The following is a 15,369-nucleotide window of genomic DNA, read 5'->3' on the forward strand; positions in this document are numbered from 1 at the left end:
ATACAAAATGTTATAAGAATTTACATATTAATTTCGGTTGATAAGAAGAATTAAGTGTCAGTCCCTGTAAGAATCAGGCAAAATGGGAAAAATCAGAAACCTGCATGTCAAAACCCCATGTATCTGACAATATAATATCACTCAAGTATACTTTCTCTATTTGAAAAGACCATTATTTGATCTCTGCATCAATGGCTTTACTCAGAAATTTTTCAATAGAATGTTAGGAAACTGAGATTTTTGGCAGAGTTATCTGCTCTTGAATTGTTCATTTTCGGTGCATTTCAATGAAATGTAACTCAATGATCCAGCATGATATGGAAAATCTTGTCTGTTTTCCTTGATTCCGATGGTGCAAATAGTCAAATTACACTAACAAAATTATGGGGTTTTTCATTCCATGTTTCACTTACTGCCTGATTTTTACAGGGACTGACACATATAGACTGTACTTGCCTGACATTGTTATATTTGAATAAGGGATATTTTTTCTTATTATTTGAAAATAAAGTAGGGAAAATCTGCTTTATTCATCTATATCAAAATCCTTAAATAAACCTGAAAATGAAAAGAAATTTGGGAATATAAGGACAGAATCATCAAACTAGCAATGTCTACTGCGTGTTCTGATATATGATATATTTTTGACAAAGTTGCTATGCAAAACAGTTTTGCTAAGTTAATGTGTCCTCTTTAATCATTTTTTTTTTAATGTCAGTTTGCTTGTGCATTCGTCCAAATGAAGTATGAAAACTAAAATGCTTTATTGGATTATGAGAACATCATGTACAAACACAAATTATTCCAAAAATGTTTATTACATTTTTAGGTTGATAATATTGTTAGCGACTTCTTGCACTCGTTATTTCAGTACTTTATATTCACATATGATTTGCTTAATTATATATTTATACTCCATGTAATGCTGCAGATCTGTGCCGTGTTTACAGCCATCCCGTGGTAGTTCTAGCTTCATATGAGATAGAAATGCACCTCTTAAATATCATACATGTGTGTTGTATGTGTGTTTCTTGCTTGTATGGGAACAAGATGTTTACATGAATTGATTGGTTAGAATTGAACATTGATCTGGTACCGGGTAATTTGGGTCATCATGGTTATGAAAGAGTACGCAATCATATCAAGGGAACCGAGATTTTAGCAGAAGTCACCCAATTTTAGAGAATATCACATTCTTGCCACTTCGGATATTGAAAGTAAGCTAAAATTGGTAGAAGAATATTTTACGATTAGCGACTTTGAAGACTTCAGTCTTTGATTTTTTTTTTCACAAGATCACAGGGTATCATGTGCTCATGACAAAGCTGTTAATTGTTAAACTGTTTTATCGGATGTGAGGAAGCTTAATCCTTCCTTTTTTGTGCACCACCTATTTTAGATTTTGATCCAAACCAATTTAGAGGTCTGAAGATGCATGTTATCAAATAGGGAGGGGGTAGTGAGTGGTATCAAGTTAGCGAGCATGCTGACATTTTTTCTAGTTTAATTTTGTTTTCCAACAAATGATAGGACTTGAAACACTCTAAAGATGAACATGGGCTTACCTTGTACTTTGCAGTTTAAAGATCTCATTCTTTGCCATCTCCAGCTGATTGTATTTTTTTTCATATTTCCAGGTATTCAACTTCTCCTTGAACTACAATGCTATTGTTGGAGTGGTATTTGCTTTCTCTATTGCATTTGCTTCTCGTTTAATATTGGATGAAATCACATAGAAAATATGAAGCATGGATTTACATTGAAAATGTGAAGCATGGAATTACATAGAAAATATGAAGCCTGTAATTACATAGAAAATGTGAGGCATGGAATCACATAGAAAATGTGAAGCATGGAATCACATAGAAAATGTGAAGCATTAAATCACATAGAAAATGTGAACCACTGCACTGTAAAATCAGACAATATTGCAATATTTTTATGTGATTTGATTGTAGTATAGTACAAAAATTAAAATATGCATGAAGTGGAAAATGTAATATGAATTATACAAGAAGTATATTTAACCACACCACGAAAATATGAGAAATTTTAACTATATTTGCATTAGTGCAATATGGAAATTTATTGAACACAGATGTTGCATTGCTTTCTATGGGAAAATTACATTGCTATACACTAATAAAAGTTCTTGAATCTTGAATTGTAACTACTGGTACATTGTATTTTTAGAAAATGCTCTGTATTGTAATCTGGTATATTAAAGTGTTTCTGAATAGTTTGATTCAGTTTTATACACAAGAAACAATATTATCTGTAGGACCATTTCAAAAATATGATATATCAAGGTTTTTTTTATTAGATAATGATATTCAGATTTTTTGTTGTTACAGACTTAAATGTGTACATTCTAGTCAAATTATGATGTATCGAAAATTGTCAAGACGATACTGTTGATTGGTTTTATCAGCACATCCTTTTAATATTTTGTACCCCCATCCTCGTCAACATCTTTTGCATATCCAGGGATTTTTTTCTGAAGGGTGAGTTAGAACCTCATTTTTTGATAGAAAATAAGTAAATTTTGAGCAGTGTTTGAGCAAATGTTACATGTACTTGAAGTTATCGTCTTTTTGTTTTACACCCCTTTTGATTTTAAATAAAGTTCACATGAAAATTTTCTCAGGTGAGTCAGTACCCCACCTTTTGATAAAAAAAGCTTGTAAATTTTTAGCAGGGTTTGAGCAAATGTTACATGTATCTGTAGTTATTTCCTTTTTTCATCTCTTGTACGGCCTTTGATTTGAAATAAATTTCACATGAAAATTCTTAGATTCCTAGATTTTACAGTTGGTTGACTTTTACTTCTGACATTGTTGAACTGGGGTAGCCAAAAGTAAATACCAGTTTTGGCAAGTAAAATACTTCATTGAATTAGTAACAATGGACCTTAAACTATGTTGTCATTTAAATGGACATATAATTTAACATGTTTTTACCAGAATATGGAAAATGTAAACCGTGCTGTATTTTCTGTAACCTTTTATATAAGAATAGCATCTTTTAGCTGTGTTTTTTATATTCGCTATTTTCAAATAAATACAAATAAGCATTTACAAACTTAACTGTATTTTCAATATATTTCACGCACTAGTGACATAATTTTTACAATGCTTGTTAAAAAGTATTCTCTGTAACAGGTTACATCCATTTTTATTTTTCAATTATTTTGATACTCCGTAAGTATTTATTTTGTCTGATTTAATTTTAACTTGGCTTGATTATGGATCGGATTAGGGTTCAGTAATTTCGTTGTTACCCTTATTCACTATGTAGAAAGTGGCAGAAATAAGCAACATTTATATTATCTTGTAGACAGGAGTAGTTTTGGTTATTTCTCAACTTGAGAAAGTTACTAATGAGCGCTGAACAAATGAGCTTTAGGGAGTTTGTTAAAATATAAATTTAACTATCAAGAGCAAAAAAGCAGTTTTACAGTCATTATTCGTGGCAAGATTTGTGGTGCAAAGGAATTTAATTAGATCAATATTGAATAAAGTTATACTGATTTGTTTGTAACATACATTAAGCTTTCAGGAGTGTGTTAAAATCTAAATTTAACCATGAAGAAAAGAGAACATTAATTACAGACTTTATTTTTTTATTATTATTTTTTTTTATTTTGATGCTGTTTGGTTGGGCATTTGTATTTTTTAATGATTATTTCAATTTTTATCAATGGTCAGTCACATTGTTGTAAATGAAAAACTTTCTTTTATTCCAATATCATTTCTGCTTTTAAATTTTATTTCAGATAGCTTTGCCATGAAATTTAAATTAATATTTGATGTTCAGAGTAAGACATGCCAAACTATATCTCTGTACTTTTAAGGAAGTAAACAAAACAGAAGAAAAATCAGATTAAAAGAGAAAAAAAAACATTAAAATACAAATTGTTGCGGAGTTATTTCACTTTCAGTTGCTTGAATTTATGTATTATCATTATTATCAATATTTTTATTTTTCATTTGCTTATTTGTTTATAGTTACATGTGATTAATAATTTATTTAGTCATATCATTGCTAAGCAGATGTTAGTTTACTATTTATTTTAGGAATAGCTTTTTTTATTTTTACGTAGCAGGTTATATTCAAATGTGCAACACGGGCATTGAAGATATTTCAAATTGACCGATAAAATATTACCGTCATTCCTTACAATTTAATTTTAGTATCAAAATTCAACAAGGAAGTCATTAGGAAAGTTTGATAACATCTCAGTCACATAACAAATTTTGGTCTATGAGATGATGGACAAGATTTTAAATCCAATCATATGTTTATTGTTATATGTGATTGTGAATTCATTAAGTCATATCATAGCTAAGCAAATGTTAGTTTAATACTTAGTTAATCCAAATCGATCAAAGAAATACTTGTAATACAAAGGAATTTGATGTACACTTTAAGACTCCACAAAATAAATTATTTTCAAAGCTAACAAGTGCTCTAGAAGTTGAAACTGTTCCTTCTTTTTTGCATAGATTTTTTGCTGCTGTAGGCGTGAAGGTGAACAATTTTTGGCTGATGGAGTTGGTGGGTCACACCCTTATTAGTTCATAAATGAACTGTTATACTACAGAAAATTATGCTAATAAGTTAGGAATTAGTATGTAACTGTATATAAATATAACGAGAATGGATGACAATCCCAACCAAATGAAAAATGTCAACTCAAGACCACCCATGGGTTTTCAATGAATGACGGAAAAACTCTCCCACCACAACTGCTGGCTACCCCAAAACAAGTTATACAAGGTATAGCGAAAGTGTTCCCCGATATATTCCTGAATATAATGTTTCCTGTTTGAATATTTTTAAAACTCATTCGTGATTTCCCTCATTTGTAACTTCGTAATTTCTAATTAATCTAGTTTAAGGAAAAGAATTTGCAAGGAATAACCAAGTTTAAATACATGTTTGGGTAGACTTCTTATTCTATGGTATGTGGGGATGGGGATGGGGGATGGGGATAGTGTAGGGTGGAATGGAGATTTTTGAATAGGGAAGTTAGTTATTAAAGTATTAATTATTTTTAGAAATGTATTAAATTCATTTATTAATAACAATTTAAAGGTTGTAAGGAGTATAAAAATGTAAACTTCAATTGATTATGTAAATATTTAATTAAGAATTATACAGGGAGGATTCTACGGGGGCGAACAGTTTTTTTTCAATGAGGAATGGGAATGGTATATGGTATAGATAGGAAATTAATGCCATTAAAGAGTTGTAAATATTAACCATTGTCATATAGACTGTTGTATAGTAAGTATATACATGTATATCTTTATTTTTTTTTTGTCAAAGAGTATAAATACAAACCATGTCAATGGTTATACTTTTTGTTTATGCTCACAATCCTCATCGAATTGAGCGAAGTAAAGAGTTGTTCAGTCTTTATTTTGACAGCGACTTAGGCAGTTTCGAATTTTTGCTGAACCGCTGGCATCGTTTATAGATGAATTAGTTCCTATTCATATATACTGATAGATCTTTCTTGTATCATATTTGGCGAATGCAAATCCTTATATCAACGTCAGATAGCCTTAATTTAAATTTCTTTCTTGTTTAAAGTGTTTATGGTATACGAAACTCTTTCAAAATATATTTATTTTACAGAAGTATTCATGTATCGGTTATAATCTTACAATATAATACTTAACATATGTATTAAGATATTCCATTTCTTGACTTCATATTACGTTTTGTCATTTACTGTGGATATGACTGGTGGGGATTGAATTGGAAGTACAACTTCCCGTCTCCAATACTTCTTCCCATGCTTCTTTATTTTTTATTCTTGTTTATCAAACTTTACAAAGATGTGTTACTTAAATATAGACACCCTCGTACACTTTTGCAATTGGTTCATTTATTTTTCATTTATTTTAGATTTGTTTTCTATTATTGCTCTTATTGACATCCTCATTAATATTTCAAGTATCATTTTGGCTTCATTATTCTATCGGTAGTTGCCCCTGTTCGTCCTCTTGAAGGCTAAAAACCACTAATTCCACTTCCCATAGGCTTCTATGCTAATTTCACAATATTCAATGGCTTCTCTGGACTTTACCTTAACTTTAACCTGCAGAGGACTATATATCAGCATGATTCTACATATGTCAGCTCACAATCCTCAGAATGGCATGTGGGGTTAGCAGACTTGCAGTGCATTACTGGTCACCGGAAGTGAAGGGTCTATAAATAGCATGGGAAATCCCAGTGTTTTCACAAGATAGGGGTATATTTAAAAATCATTATGGAGATTAGGCTTCACATCACAAGAAGCAAAATGCACCTATAAAATGTACAGAAATGTTTTTCCTTTCAGAAACTGTTTAAATTTTTTAAATAAGATGAGAACTTTTTTCACAGCACTATGAGGAACAGGGGTAATTTCTGCGTAGGACTATTTTTGCGTATGTTCCAAATGCTCATTGGTTGAATTGGTGGTCTGTAACCTAAAGAGTCACTTTTTGTCTTAGAAAAAATAAATAACTATACAGGTATCTTCCTACACACATACTGAATGCATTTGCAAAGTTTCAGTGAAATGTGACAAGCACTTTTTGAAATATTTGATTTTTGAATATAGGGTAACCAAGTTGCGCGAGCAAAAAAGTGACAATATTCTACCATACTTAAATGCATTAAATATTTGCAAAGAACTTTTTCTGACTTTTCAAATAAAAAAAATCAATCACAACTTGTTTTTTAACAATATTAATAAAGAGATAGATTTAAAAGTAATCATTTTCTGAGAAATTGGTCTATTTTTAAACATTTATTTCTGACATGCCTCCCCCTTTTTCTTGATCACATGTCAAAAATCCTAAATCTTTAAATTTTCACAAAAGGTGATATATTTGGCTTTAAATTTGTAAATACAGTGTTTTCACATTAAAACATGACCAGTAAAGGGCACCTAAAGCAAAAAAAAGTACTCAATAATGGATTTTCCATGTTGCCATAGGGGAATGCTTATATGGCCTTAACCGCAGTAATGGAAGTGAGTTTTTCCTCATTTCTAACCTAATTTTTGCTCAAATCTACACAAAACTTGATTTCAAGTGCTTATTACCACCATATTTAGGTAAATATAGCCCTCAAAGTTTAATATTTGATATTTTTACTAAATTTTCTACACTTTTTACAAGATAGGACATAAAAATCAGCCAAAAAGACCAATTTTCCATAATTTGGACCTATAACTTAAAAAAATGCATATTTTGAAGGATTTTTGTAGTGTATTCCTCTCATGGCAAAGTTAACAAGATCTTCAAGTAGTTTAAGGCTATTTCAAGAAACTTTTCATTTTGCCATGGCTTCAGCTTAAGGCTAAAAACCACTAATTCCACTTCCCATAGGCTTCTATGCTAATTCCACAATATTCAATGGCTTCTCTGGACTTTACCTTAACTTTAACCTGCAGAGGACTATATATCAGCATGATTCTACATATGTCAGCTCACAATCCTCAGAATGGCATGTGGGGTTAGCAGACTTGCAGTGCAGTACTGGTCACCGGAAGTGAAGGGTCTATAAATAGCATGGGAAATCCCAGTGTTTTCACAAGATAGGGGTATATTTAAAAATCATTATGGAGATTAGGCTTCACATCACAAGAAGCAAAATGCACCTATAAAATGTACAGAAATGTTTTTCCTTTCAGAAACTGTTTAAATTTTTTAAATAAGATGAGAACTTTTTTCACAGCACTATGAGGAACAGGGGTAATTTCTGCGTAGGACTATTTTTGCGTATGTTCCAAATGCTCATTGGTTGAATTGGTGGTCTGTAACCTGAATTGTTTTGTCGTGGGACCTCCGAAACCCCGTTTGGTCCCGAAATAAACACATATGGTATTATAACTCTTGGTTGAGATTTTAATCAACAAATTTAATGATGAGTGCTTTTAAACTTGTATCAAAAATGCTTTTATGCATTAACATTTTTCTTTCATCTGTTATAAATGGATGATTTTTAAGGTTATATAGATATTAAAAGAGTACGATAAAAACGATCACTGTAATAAATTATTATGCATGGATGAAAAATTTCTACAGCTTCTCTTTTGAATAAAATGAAATATGACAAGTACACAATGTATAAGAAAATAATATAATGAATATCGTAGTTTAAATTGAGGGGACATCCGTTGAACATTTACAAATGCCGCCAAAACCAGGGTTTACTTCATTAATGCTTTTTAGTTTTAGCTAATGCACATACAAGTTAGAGCTGATCTTGTGATAACATGCAATATCAAGAATTGATAACGTCTGTGGATTGTCATCTGAATAAATACGTATTCTATAGACAATGTTGACGATGATATGTTTTAAAAATTTAATATTCAATGATATTGTAAATATGCTAGATTATAAACTAGTATGCAATGCTTGTTTGTCCAGGTCATATTAACATGGCGCACATACATGTTATCCAACGATTAGCTCATATTAGGCTACAATATTACATTCTGTAAGATACGCAAACAGATTATTCATAACTTTTTTTTCTTTTTTTTAAGTAGTACTCCAGCTAAGAGTCATGCAAAATGTAATTCTTGGTTGGAAAGCCTACTTATTTTTATTTTTGATATTTTTTTTAAAATGTGTAATTAAACAGAAATTAACATGTAGCTTTTCACCCTTGTTCATAGAAGATAAAAATTCCATAGAATGTTCCGTGGAATTCAAAAGTAAGGGAGATAACACTGTAAATGACACTAAAATACAATAAAAACTGTTAGATTTTCAATGTGAATTTTCACCTAAGAGCAGACAGATTGGAATGAATAATTATACATTTCATCATATAGATCTATTAAGCAACTTAATAACAAAAATAAAAATATGCAGCCTTTTTGGGTGTATCACATTTTACAGAATTTACATGATTCTTACAAAGACTGCTACTTTATAGAAAAAATACAATATTTAGTGTACGGGTGGAAGTAAAGATATACGTAGGGATATTGTTACATTTTGTTTTAACAAAAAGCAAGTATAGTATAAAAATAAAGTTTTAAACCGAGCCTCGAACATCAGACACTGTTCTGAGTTCGTTGCATTTGTTGTCAAGATTACTAAAGAATATATATTGTGAACCCAATATGTTTAAAGGACCTTCACACAAAGCAACAACGTGTGTATTGCAAATATATATAAAAAAAGTTTGTTTTGTTTTGTATATGTCATACCACTGTTATCTATTGAACACCACACATTGTAAATTGTCGATGAAAGTTTTCAGTTGCAAAATATATTTTTGCTTGTAATATACTGATATTGATCCTTTGTACAAAATATACCAATGAGTGTGCGTCATGACTTACACTAGACCTCATGAATGAAAATGCAACATTATATAGTTAATTTATCTTTATCATATAATACTTAAAAAAGAAGAAAAAGACAATAATATCAAGATACTAAAACGATAAATTTTATGGATTCATATACATTTACTTGATAGTGTCGGTGTTCGTCTGGGTTGGTTTAGAATTGTTTATTGTATTTACTGAAAATCTTTACTTTTCGCTTTTTTCAAGTTAAGTTTTCCTTGAATACATAGCAAATTTTCATCATCGCCGCTGAGACTTCCACTATCACCATACATACATGCGCTTTCTGCCGTAAATTTCTCTGTCTTCCGTCCTCTTTTCTACTCCAGCGTTATCACCTACTCCGCCGTCCGCAACATTTTCCCCTGCACCGGCAACATCTCCGTTTTCTGCCTCATCTCCTTCCCCGGCAATGCCACTCTCCTCACCTTCCGTCACCTTTCCTCCTCCTGCACCACCACTCTCTCCATCTCCCTTGCCCTCTCCTTCCTTTACACCTTTAACTTCTTCATCTCCTCCCTTCAACACTCCTACCTGTGGAACTTGGGCTTTCTTTCGCTCCAATACTGCTAAAGCAACTGCAATATTGAAAGGGTTTAACGCTTCTTGTTTAAAAGCTTTATTCCAGTCATCTGAAATTAAAACAAAGATAAATACATATTATTAAAAATTATTAAAATAAAATTCTTGCTCGTTTCATTGGATACCAAATTTTAAACACAAGTCTGTGCTTCTTGCAATATCATAATACACCTTTGTAATGTTCATTAACAGTTAACATAATTATTTTCAAATACAAAATGTCACTCCGCTTCAACATTTCCATTCAATTTCTTTTTCTTAAAAATATTGTTTTATTTTGTGGCGATTTATCCTGGTACTAGTTGTTTCTTTTTGCTTGCGAATATAGCGGAATCAAATTTCTAGCGAAAGAAAATTGAAAGTTATTAGAATATGAATAATATCTTTGGCATCCGTTATCATTGCAAATGTAGGTATATAGATTTGATGCGCATTCTGACATGAAAATCATTTTTTCATGTTTCTAAGCCAATGATGAAAAGTTTAAAATTTCAGTGAGAGATATCCCCCATAATTTTACATTCATGAGTTTTCCGCAAATTTCATACTGTGAGAAACTTATTTCCCTTCAGTCCATTCTTGATTTATAGTAAAGATCTCTTAATGAAAATCTTATTTTTCACCATTACAAATGTAGACATAATTCAAACAACTCATTACGAAAAGATAATCTATATTTATCGAATGAGATAAAATGTCAAACCAGACTATGATGATCTATGTTAAACAAAACATACACCATATTTTACTACGAAACGTCCAATTATTAAATTATTTCTTTAAGAAAATCCATTTGATAATAGGTGATCCTCTTGCATTAAAATTTTATTCTGCTTCTTCAATATTCTCTAGACTGACTGCACGTACCTTCCTGTGCATATGCACTGGAGTTCAAGAACATTATTCCTGCCACTTTAGAACTCAGGTCGTTCATCTCAGCCAGAATTTCTAAGATCACATTCGTTTCTCTGATAGATTTTTCTGCACTGCTTAAACCTATGAGGATATGTGACGTATGTAAATATGAATAACAAATAATACATTGTAAAAAAGTTTTAAACTAATTGGTAAAATGCAAACGTAGGCTATTTAGCGTAGGATAACTTTCGATATAGTCGCGATGACGAAATGTCCGCGAAAATAACCTCCTAGCGAAAATGATGGTACATGTGTTGCTTTTCACAACATATTTTCCCTTTTCTATTGTATATTTGAATGGACAACGTCATAATGTCTGAATTTACACAAAAGCAAATTATTTAATTCAGCAAACCACGAAAAGTCTTCGCTTCAAAAATGTTCACATTGAAAAATGCATTTACTTGTATTGCTATTTCATGGCTTTGTCATTCCATATAGCTGATGGAGCCTTTCATGCCAAGACTCAATTAAGTTCTGTGTGTGTGTGTGTTTTTCAAATATTGCAAAAACAACAAGAGGCATGTGAGAAAACAACAAAATGGAATGTGAGACACCATGCAAAGAACAAATCGTATAATGCAAAAACAAATACCACTTGAACCCGGTTAGACATGGGTGTCCTGGAAGGCTGGATAATTCTTGCTTCTTGTAGTGGATGACCTATGAATGTTGTAGGTCATTTGTAAGCGGATGTCCCTTTACAGAGCACATGATGTCACTCCTAGTGTTTTAGTTTTTTTTGTATGACGTCTTGTTTCTCATACCATCCGTTTTTAAGTGTAATCTTTTTATTCGATTCGTTACAAGTATTATGTATGTAGATTTCATGTATTCACGTTAAGGCAAGGGTTTTTTTTTTGTTTGATTTTGACGTAATTTAATTTCCCCATTGTTGACGCTTTGGTAATTTTTTGCGGACATTTCGGTCAAAGAGTTTTCTATTGACTCTTTGCCTATCATCAGGACAGTCAGTCCTAAACATTTTTTCTCACACATAATAAACTTACACATATTTTTTAGAACTTCCTTTGCCTTATTAATGCCAGTACTTTCACAAACATCAAAGTGCTGTAAGGCAGCTGTTCTTGCAGACTCAAAATCAGAATAGGAGTTGTCATTAAAATTGATTTGAGCGTACTCTGAAAAAAAGTAGTACTTACTACGGTAATTCATTTGAAATACTCTGTAGATTGTTTTTTATGCGCAAAAAAGTAATTGAAAATCTACAAAAATGATTTTTTTTATCAGGAAAGTCATGTTACTATAGATGGAGATTCACACAAAACTTATATGCTGTCTACACAAGTATGTTATATATAATGCTTACCGGTCATACAAGGTTTGGTCACGTGAGCAAAATTGTGCCTATCCTGTTGTGCTTTATCTGCAAAAAAATAAATACTTTTTATTATTGGTGATTTTGCTAATTAACCTTTTATAATTTAAAAATGCAATTTTACCAACTTTGTCGCCCTGCAGTTTTATTGTGCCTGTTTGTTTTGCAATAAGTTTTTATCCCAAGTCTCAATGAAGCCCTGTTTTTTTTTCTCAAAACACTGTTAACCTGGATTAACGATTTCCATCGATAATGACTGAAACAATTTTACCTTGATACTGCCATTTGTTATAAAGACTTTTTTGTTCACTTTTTTTTTTTTTTTTTTTATGTCAGGAAAAAAATGTCAGGTAAGAACTTCGAAATCAATGTCTATACTCAAACCCAGTAAATTGTGTACTCCTTATTTCAATTTTCTGAATTATATGCATATGCTCATGCAAGACACAGACCACAAAGTACCTTTAAAAGGTGTTGTCTTAGGAAGCATTTTTCTCATTTCTGTAAAATCTTCAATTATTTCTTTCTCCCATGTTTCATATTTGGGTCTTGAACCAGTGAACCAATTGGCTAAAATGTGCAAGTAAATTAAAAGCACAATCTTATTGGCGAAGAACTAGGACAAGACTTAATAATATATGTGAACATGTAGTTATTGACTATATCAACAAGTGTATATTGACTATTAACAATGTCAACAGGTGATTATTGACTTGCAACAATGTGAATAGGTTATTATTGACTGGTAACAATGTCAAGAGGTGATTATTGACTAGTTAAATGTCAACAGGTGATTATTGACTAGTTACAATGTCAACAGGTGATTATTAAATGGTAACAATTTCAACGGGTGCATGATTATTAACTAGTAACAATAACAATGAGTGATTTTTTACTAGTAACAATGTCAGCAGGTGATTATTGACTAGTAACAATGTCAAAAAATGATTATTTACTAGTAACAATGACAATAAGTGATTATTGACTAGTAACAATGTCAGCAGGTGATTATTGACTAGTAAAAATATCAACAGGTGATTATTGAGTAGTAGCCATGGAATTTGTGATCATTGACTAGTAACAATATCAACATTGGATTATTGATTGGTAACAATGTCAGCAGGTGATTATTGACTGGTAACAATGTCAACAGATGATTATTGAATAGTAAAAATATCAACAGGTGATTATTGAGTAGTAGCCATGCGAATTTGTGATCATTGACTAGTAACAATATCAACATTGAATTATTGACTGGTAACAATGTGAATAGGTGATTTTCACTGGTTTCATTTTTAAGTTACTATCATATTGTTACATCTTAAGCGGATCTGTCAGCACTAAATACATAACATTTCACTTACTATCACATCGTCAAAACCAGATTCAAGTTTAAACAAATATATGGAAATGTTAGAGAAAGAGAACGAACTTCACATTTCTAAAGCACGTAGTATATATATTAAATGAAGTGAATTACAAACACCGAGTTCTTTGAGTTTGGTGACCTACAAATAACATGGACGTAATGTATTGTAAAGTTTCTGGATACCAATCTCGTGACATTTTTAGTAAGTACATCAAACTTAATATGGCTTATAAAGTCTATACATTCTTTGTTAGGTTCCATTTATCATTTTGAATAAAACATACAGCATTTTACGTTTTTTATTTCATAAGGAGAACAACTTAAACAATTCAACTCACATGACTTTTGTTTTGATAAAATCTGGTCTAATCTGTCCAGCTCATCTGCCAAATCCTTGACGTAGATTCGTTTCAAGCAATTTGGAGTCGTATCTAATATACACTGTATATCTTCAACATCTGTATTTTTCATAAAGAAGATTGCTTCGGATAAACTACGCTCCTGAAATTCATTTCATACGCCTAAATAAGAATTTATGTCTAAAAACTATAACTTCTCTTCTTTCATTAACATTGTCTATGATAATATGTAAAATTTAACAAGGTTATATAATGTATTTACTACCAAAATGCCAATCATATTAATATTTCAGATTAAGATCAGCTGTACAAGCATATCAAGGAGTAACCTATCATCAGCAGAATCTGAAAAAAATACATACATAGGAAGATCAATAAGTATTCAAAACCAGAAATATCGAAATAAGTAGTTAAATCCAGCACTTGGAAGTTCAACCTTGTGCAACATAAGGAATGAAAACTCTGTGTTTTATGAATTTTGGTAATTGTATTATTGAACATTTTGATGAATAATATTTGCGCATAGACAGTAGTCAGCAACACATGCAGATAATTTGAGTGAATTACTACTAGATATGGAAAATAGTATTATAAGTTGGATTCTGCTAATTGTAGTTAAATGGATATGATGCATTTTCTATTTATTATGATGTAGTTTAAACATTTTTAAGAGTTATCAAGGGAACTAAGGTTATAGCGGTAATCAAAAGAATGTAATCCAAGGACAAAGACCAGACATGGAAAACAGACATACACAACAAAGAACATAAAGTAACCAAAACATACATACAAAGTAACAAAAGCAAATGAGCAACTCGGACTCCACTAAAAACTTGGAGCATGGATCATGTGCATCGGTAGGGTAAGCGTCCTCTGCTTTTCTAGAAACACCCACCGAGTTGCTCATAAAAAGTCAAGTCGGGGTAGACAAACGAGGAAAGGAAAACTATGACCCGTTGAATAAATCAGTTTTCATGGTGCAGATGGATACACCATAACGATCCACCAGTTCATGATGACGACCATAAAACATCTGTAGTGATGATTTCAATCTTATAGCAACAAAAATCATACATACAAAGTAACAAAAGCAAATGAGCAACTCGGACGCCAATCAAAACTGGGAGCATGGACAATCCACACGTTGCCAAAACGTCATGCTCAAAAGAAAAAAATATATATTCAAAAATAATTTGTATTCAGTTTGTATTTAGAAATAACTGAAACTATTTCAAATGACTTATAGATTATGATATATACATACTGAGAAATTCCTCTTGTGTCGTTTTCCCGTTACCAAAAGGACATACACAAGCCCATACACCAAAGTAAGATAGAAACTCATTGTTGTCTGCTGTCTGTTCTAAACAGCCAGGATTTATTGTTGCTTATTAGCCGTAAGTATTTAAAAAATAGTTGCTACGGGTGA

At 31.4% G+C, this 15,369-nt stretch overlaps 2 protein-coding genes across 2 annotated transcripts in view; one reads left to right on the forward strand and one right to left on the reverse strand.

Moving 5' to 3' along the window:
• LOC148598364 (uncharacterized) overlaps window positions 1–9,395 on the forward strand; it is a 22,271-nt gene extending 12,876 nt beyond the window's left edge. The window contains exon 9 of the mRNA XM_088560858.1: window positions 1,638–9,395. Within this exon, the coding sequence (XP_088416984.1) occupies window positions 1,638–1,736 (99 nt within the window). The 3' untranslated portion in view covers window positions 1,737–9,395. The remainder of the gene's footprint in view (window positions 1–1,637) is intronic.
• LOC148598365 (uncharacterized) lies at window positions 9,393–15,369 on the reverse strand. Its single transcript, XM_088560862.1, has 7 exons — window positions 15,205–15,369; window positions 13,920–14,082; window positions 12,675–12,782; window positions 12,204–12,260; window positions 11,884–12,015; window positions 10,823–10,951; window positions 9,393–10,005 (listed from the first exon to the last, which is right to left on the reverse strand). The coding sequence occupies exons 1-7, from the start codon at window positions 15,283–15,285 to the stop codon at window positions 9,638–9,640; spliced, it is 1,038 nt and encodes a 345-aa protein (XP_088416988.1). The 5' UTR covers window positions 15,286–15,369; the 3' UTR covers window positions 9,393–9,637.

The sequence above is a fragment of the Perna viridis genome, chromosome 14 (genome assembly GCF_037379345.1).
Source record: "Perna viridis isolate PV_CMFRI_1.1 ecotype Kerala chromosome 14, ASM3737934v1, whole genome shotgun sequence".
Taxonomy (NCBI): domain Eukaryota; kingdom Metazoa; phylum Mollusca; class Bivalvia; order Mytilida; family Mytilidae; genus Perna; species Perna viridis.

Coding starts and splice junctions, on each gene's coding strand:
- LOC148598365 (XM_088560862.1), bottom strand. CDS start 15,285: ATGAGTTTCTATCTTACTTTGGTGTATGGGCTTGTGTATGTCCTTTTG. Junction 12,261..12,674: donor TAAGACAACACCTTTTAAAG/GTACTTTGTGGT, acceptor ATTTTTTTGCAG/ATAAAGCACAACAGGATAGG. Junction 10,952..11,883: donor GGAAGTTCTAAAAAATATGT/GTAAGTTTATTA, acceptor ATATCCTCATAG/GTTTAAGCAGTGCAGAAAAA.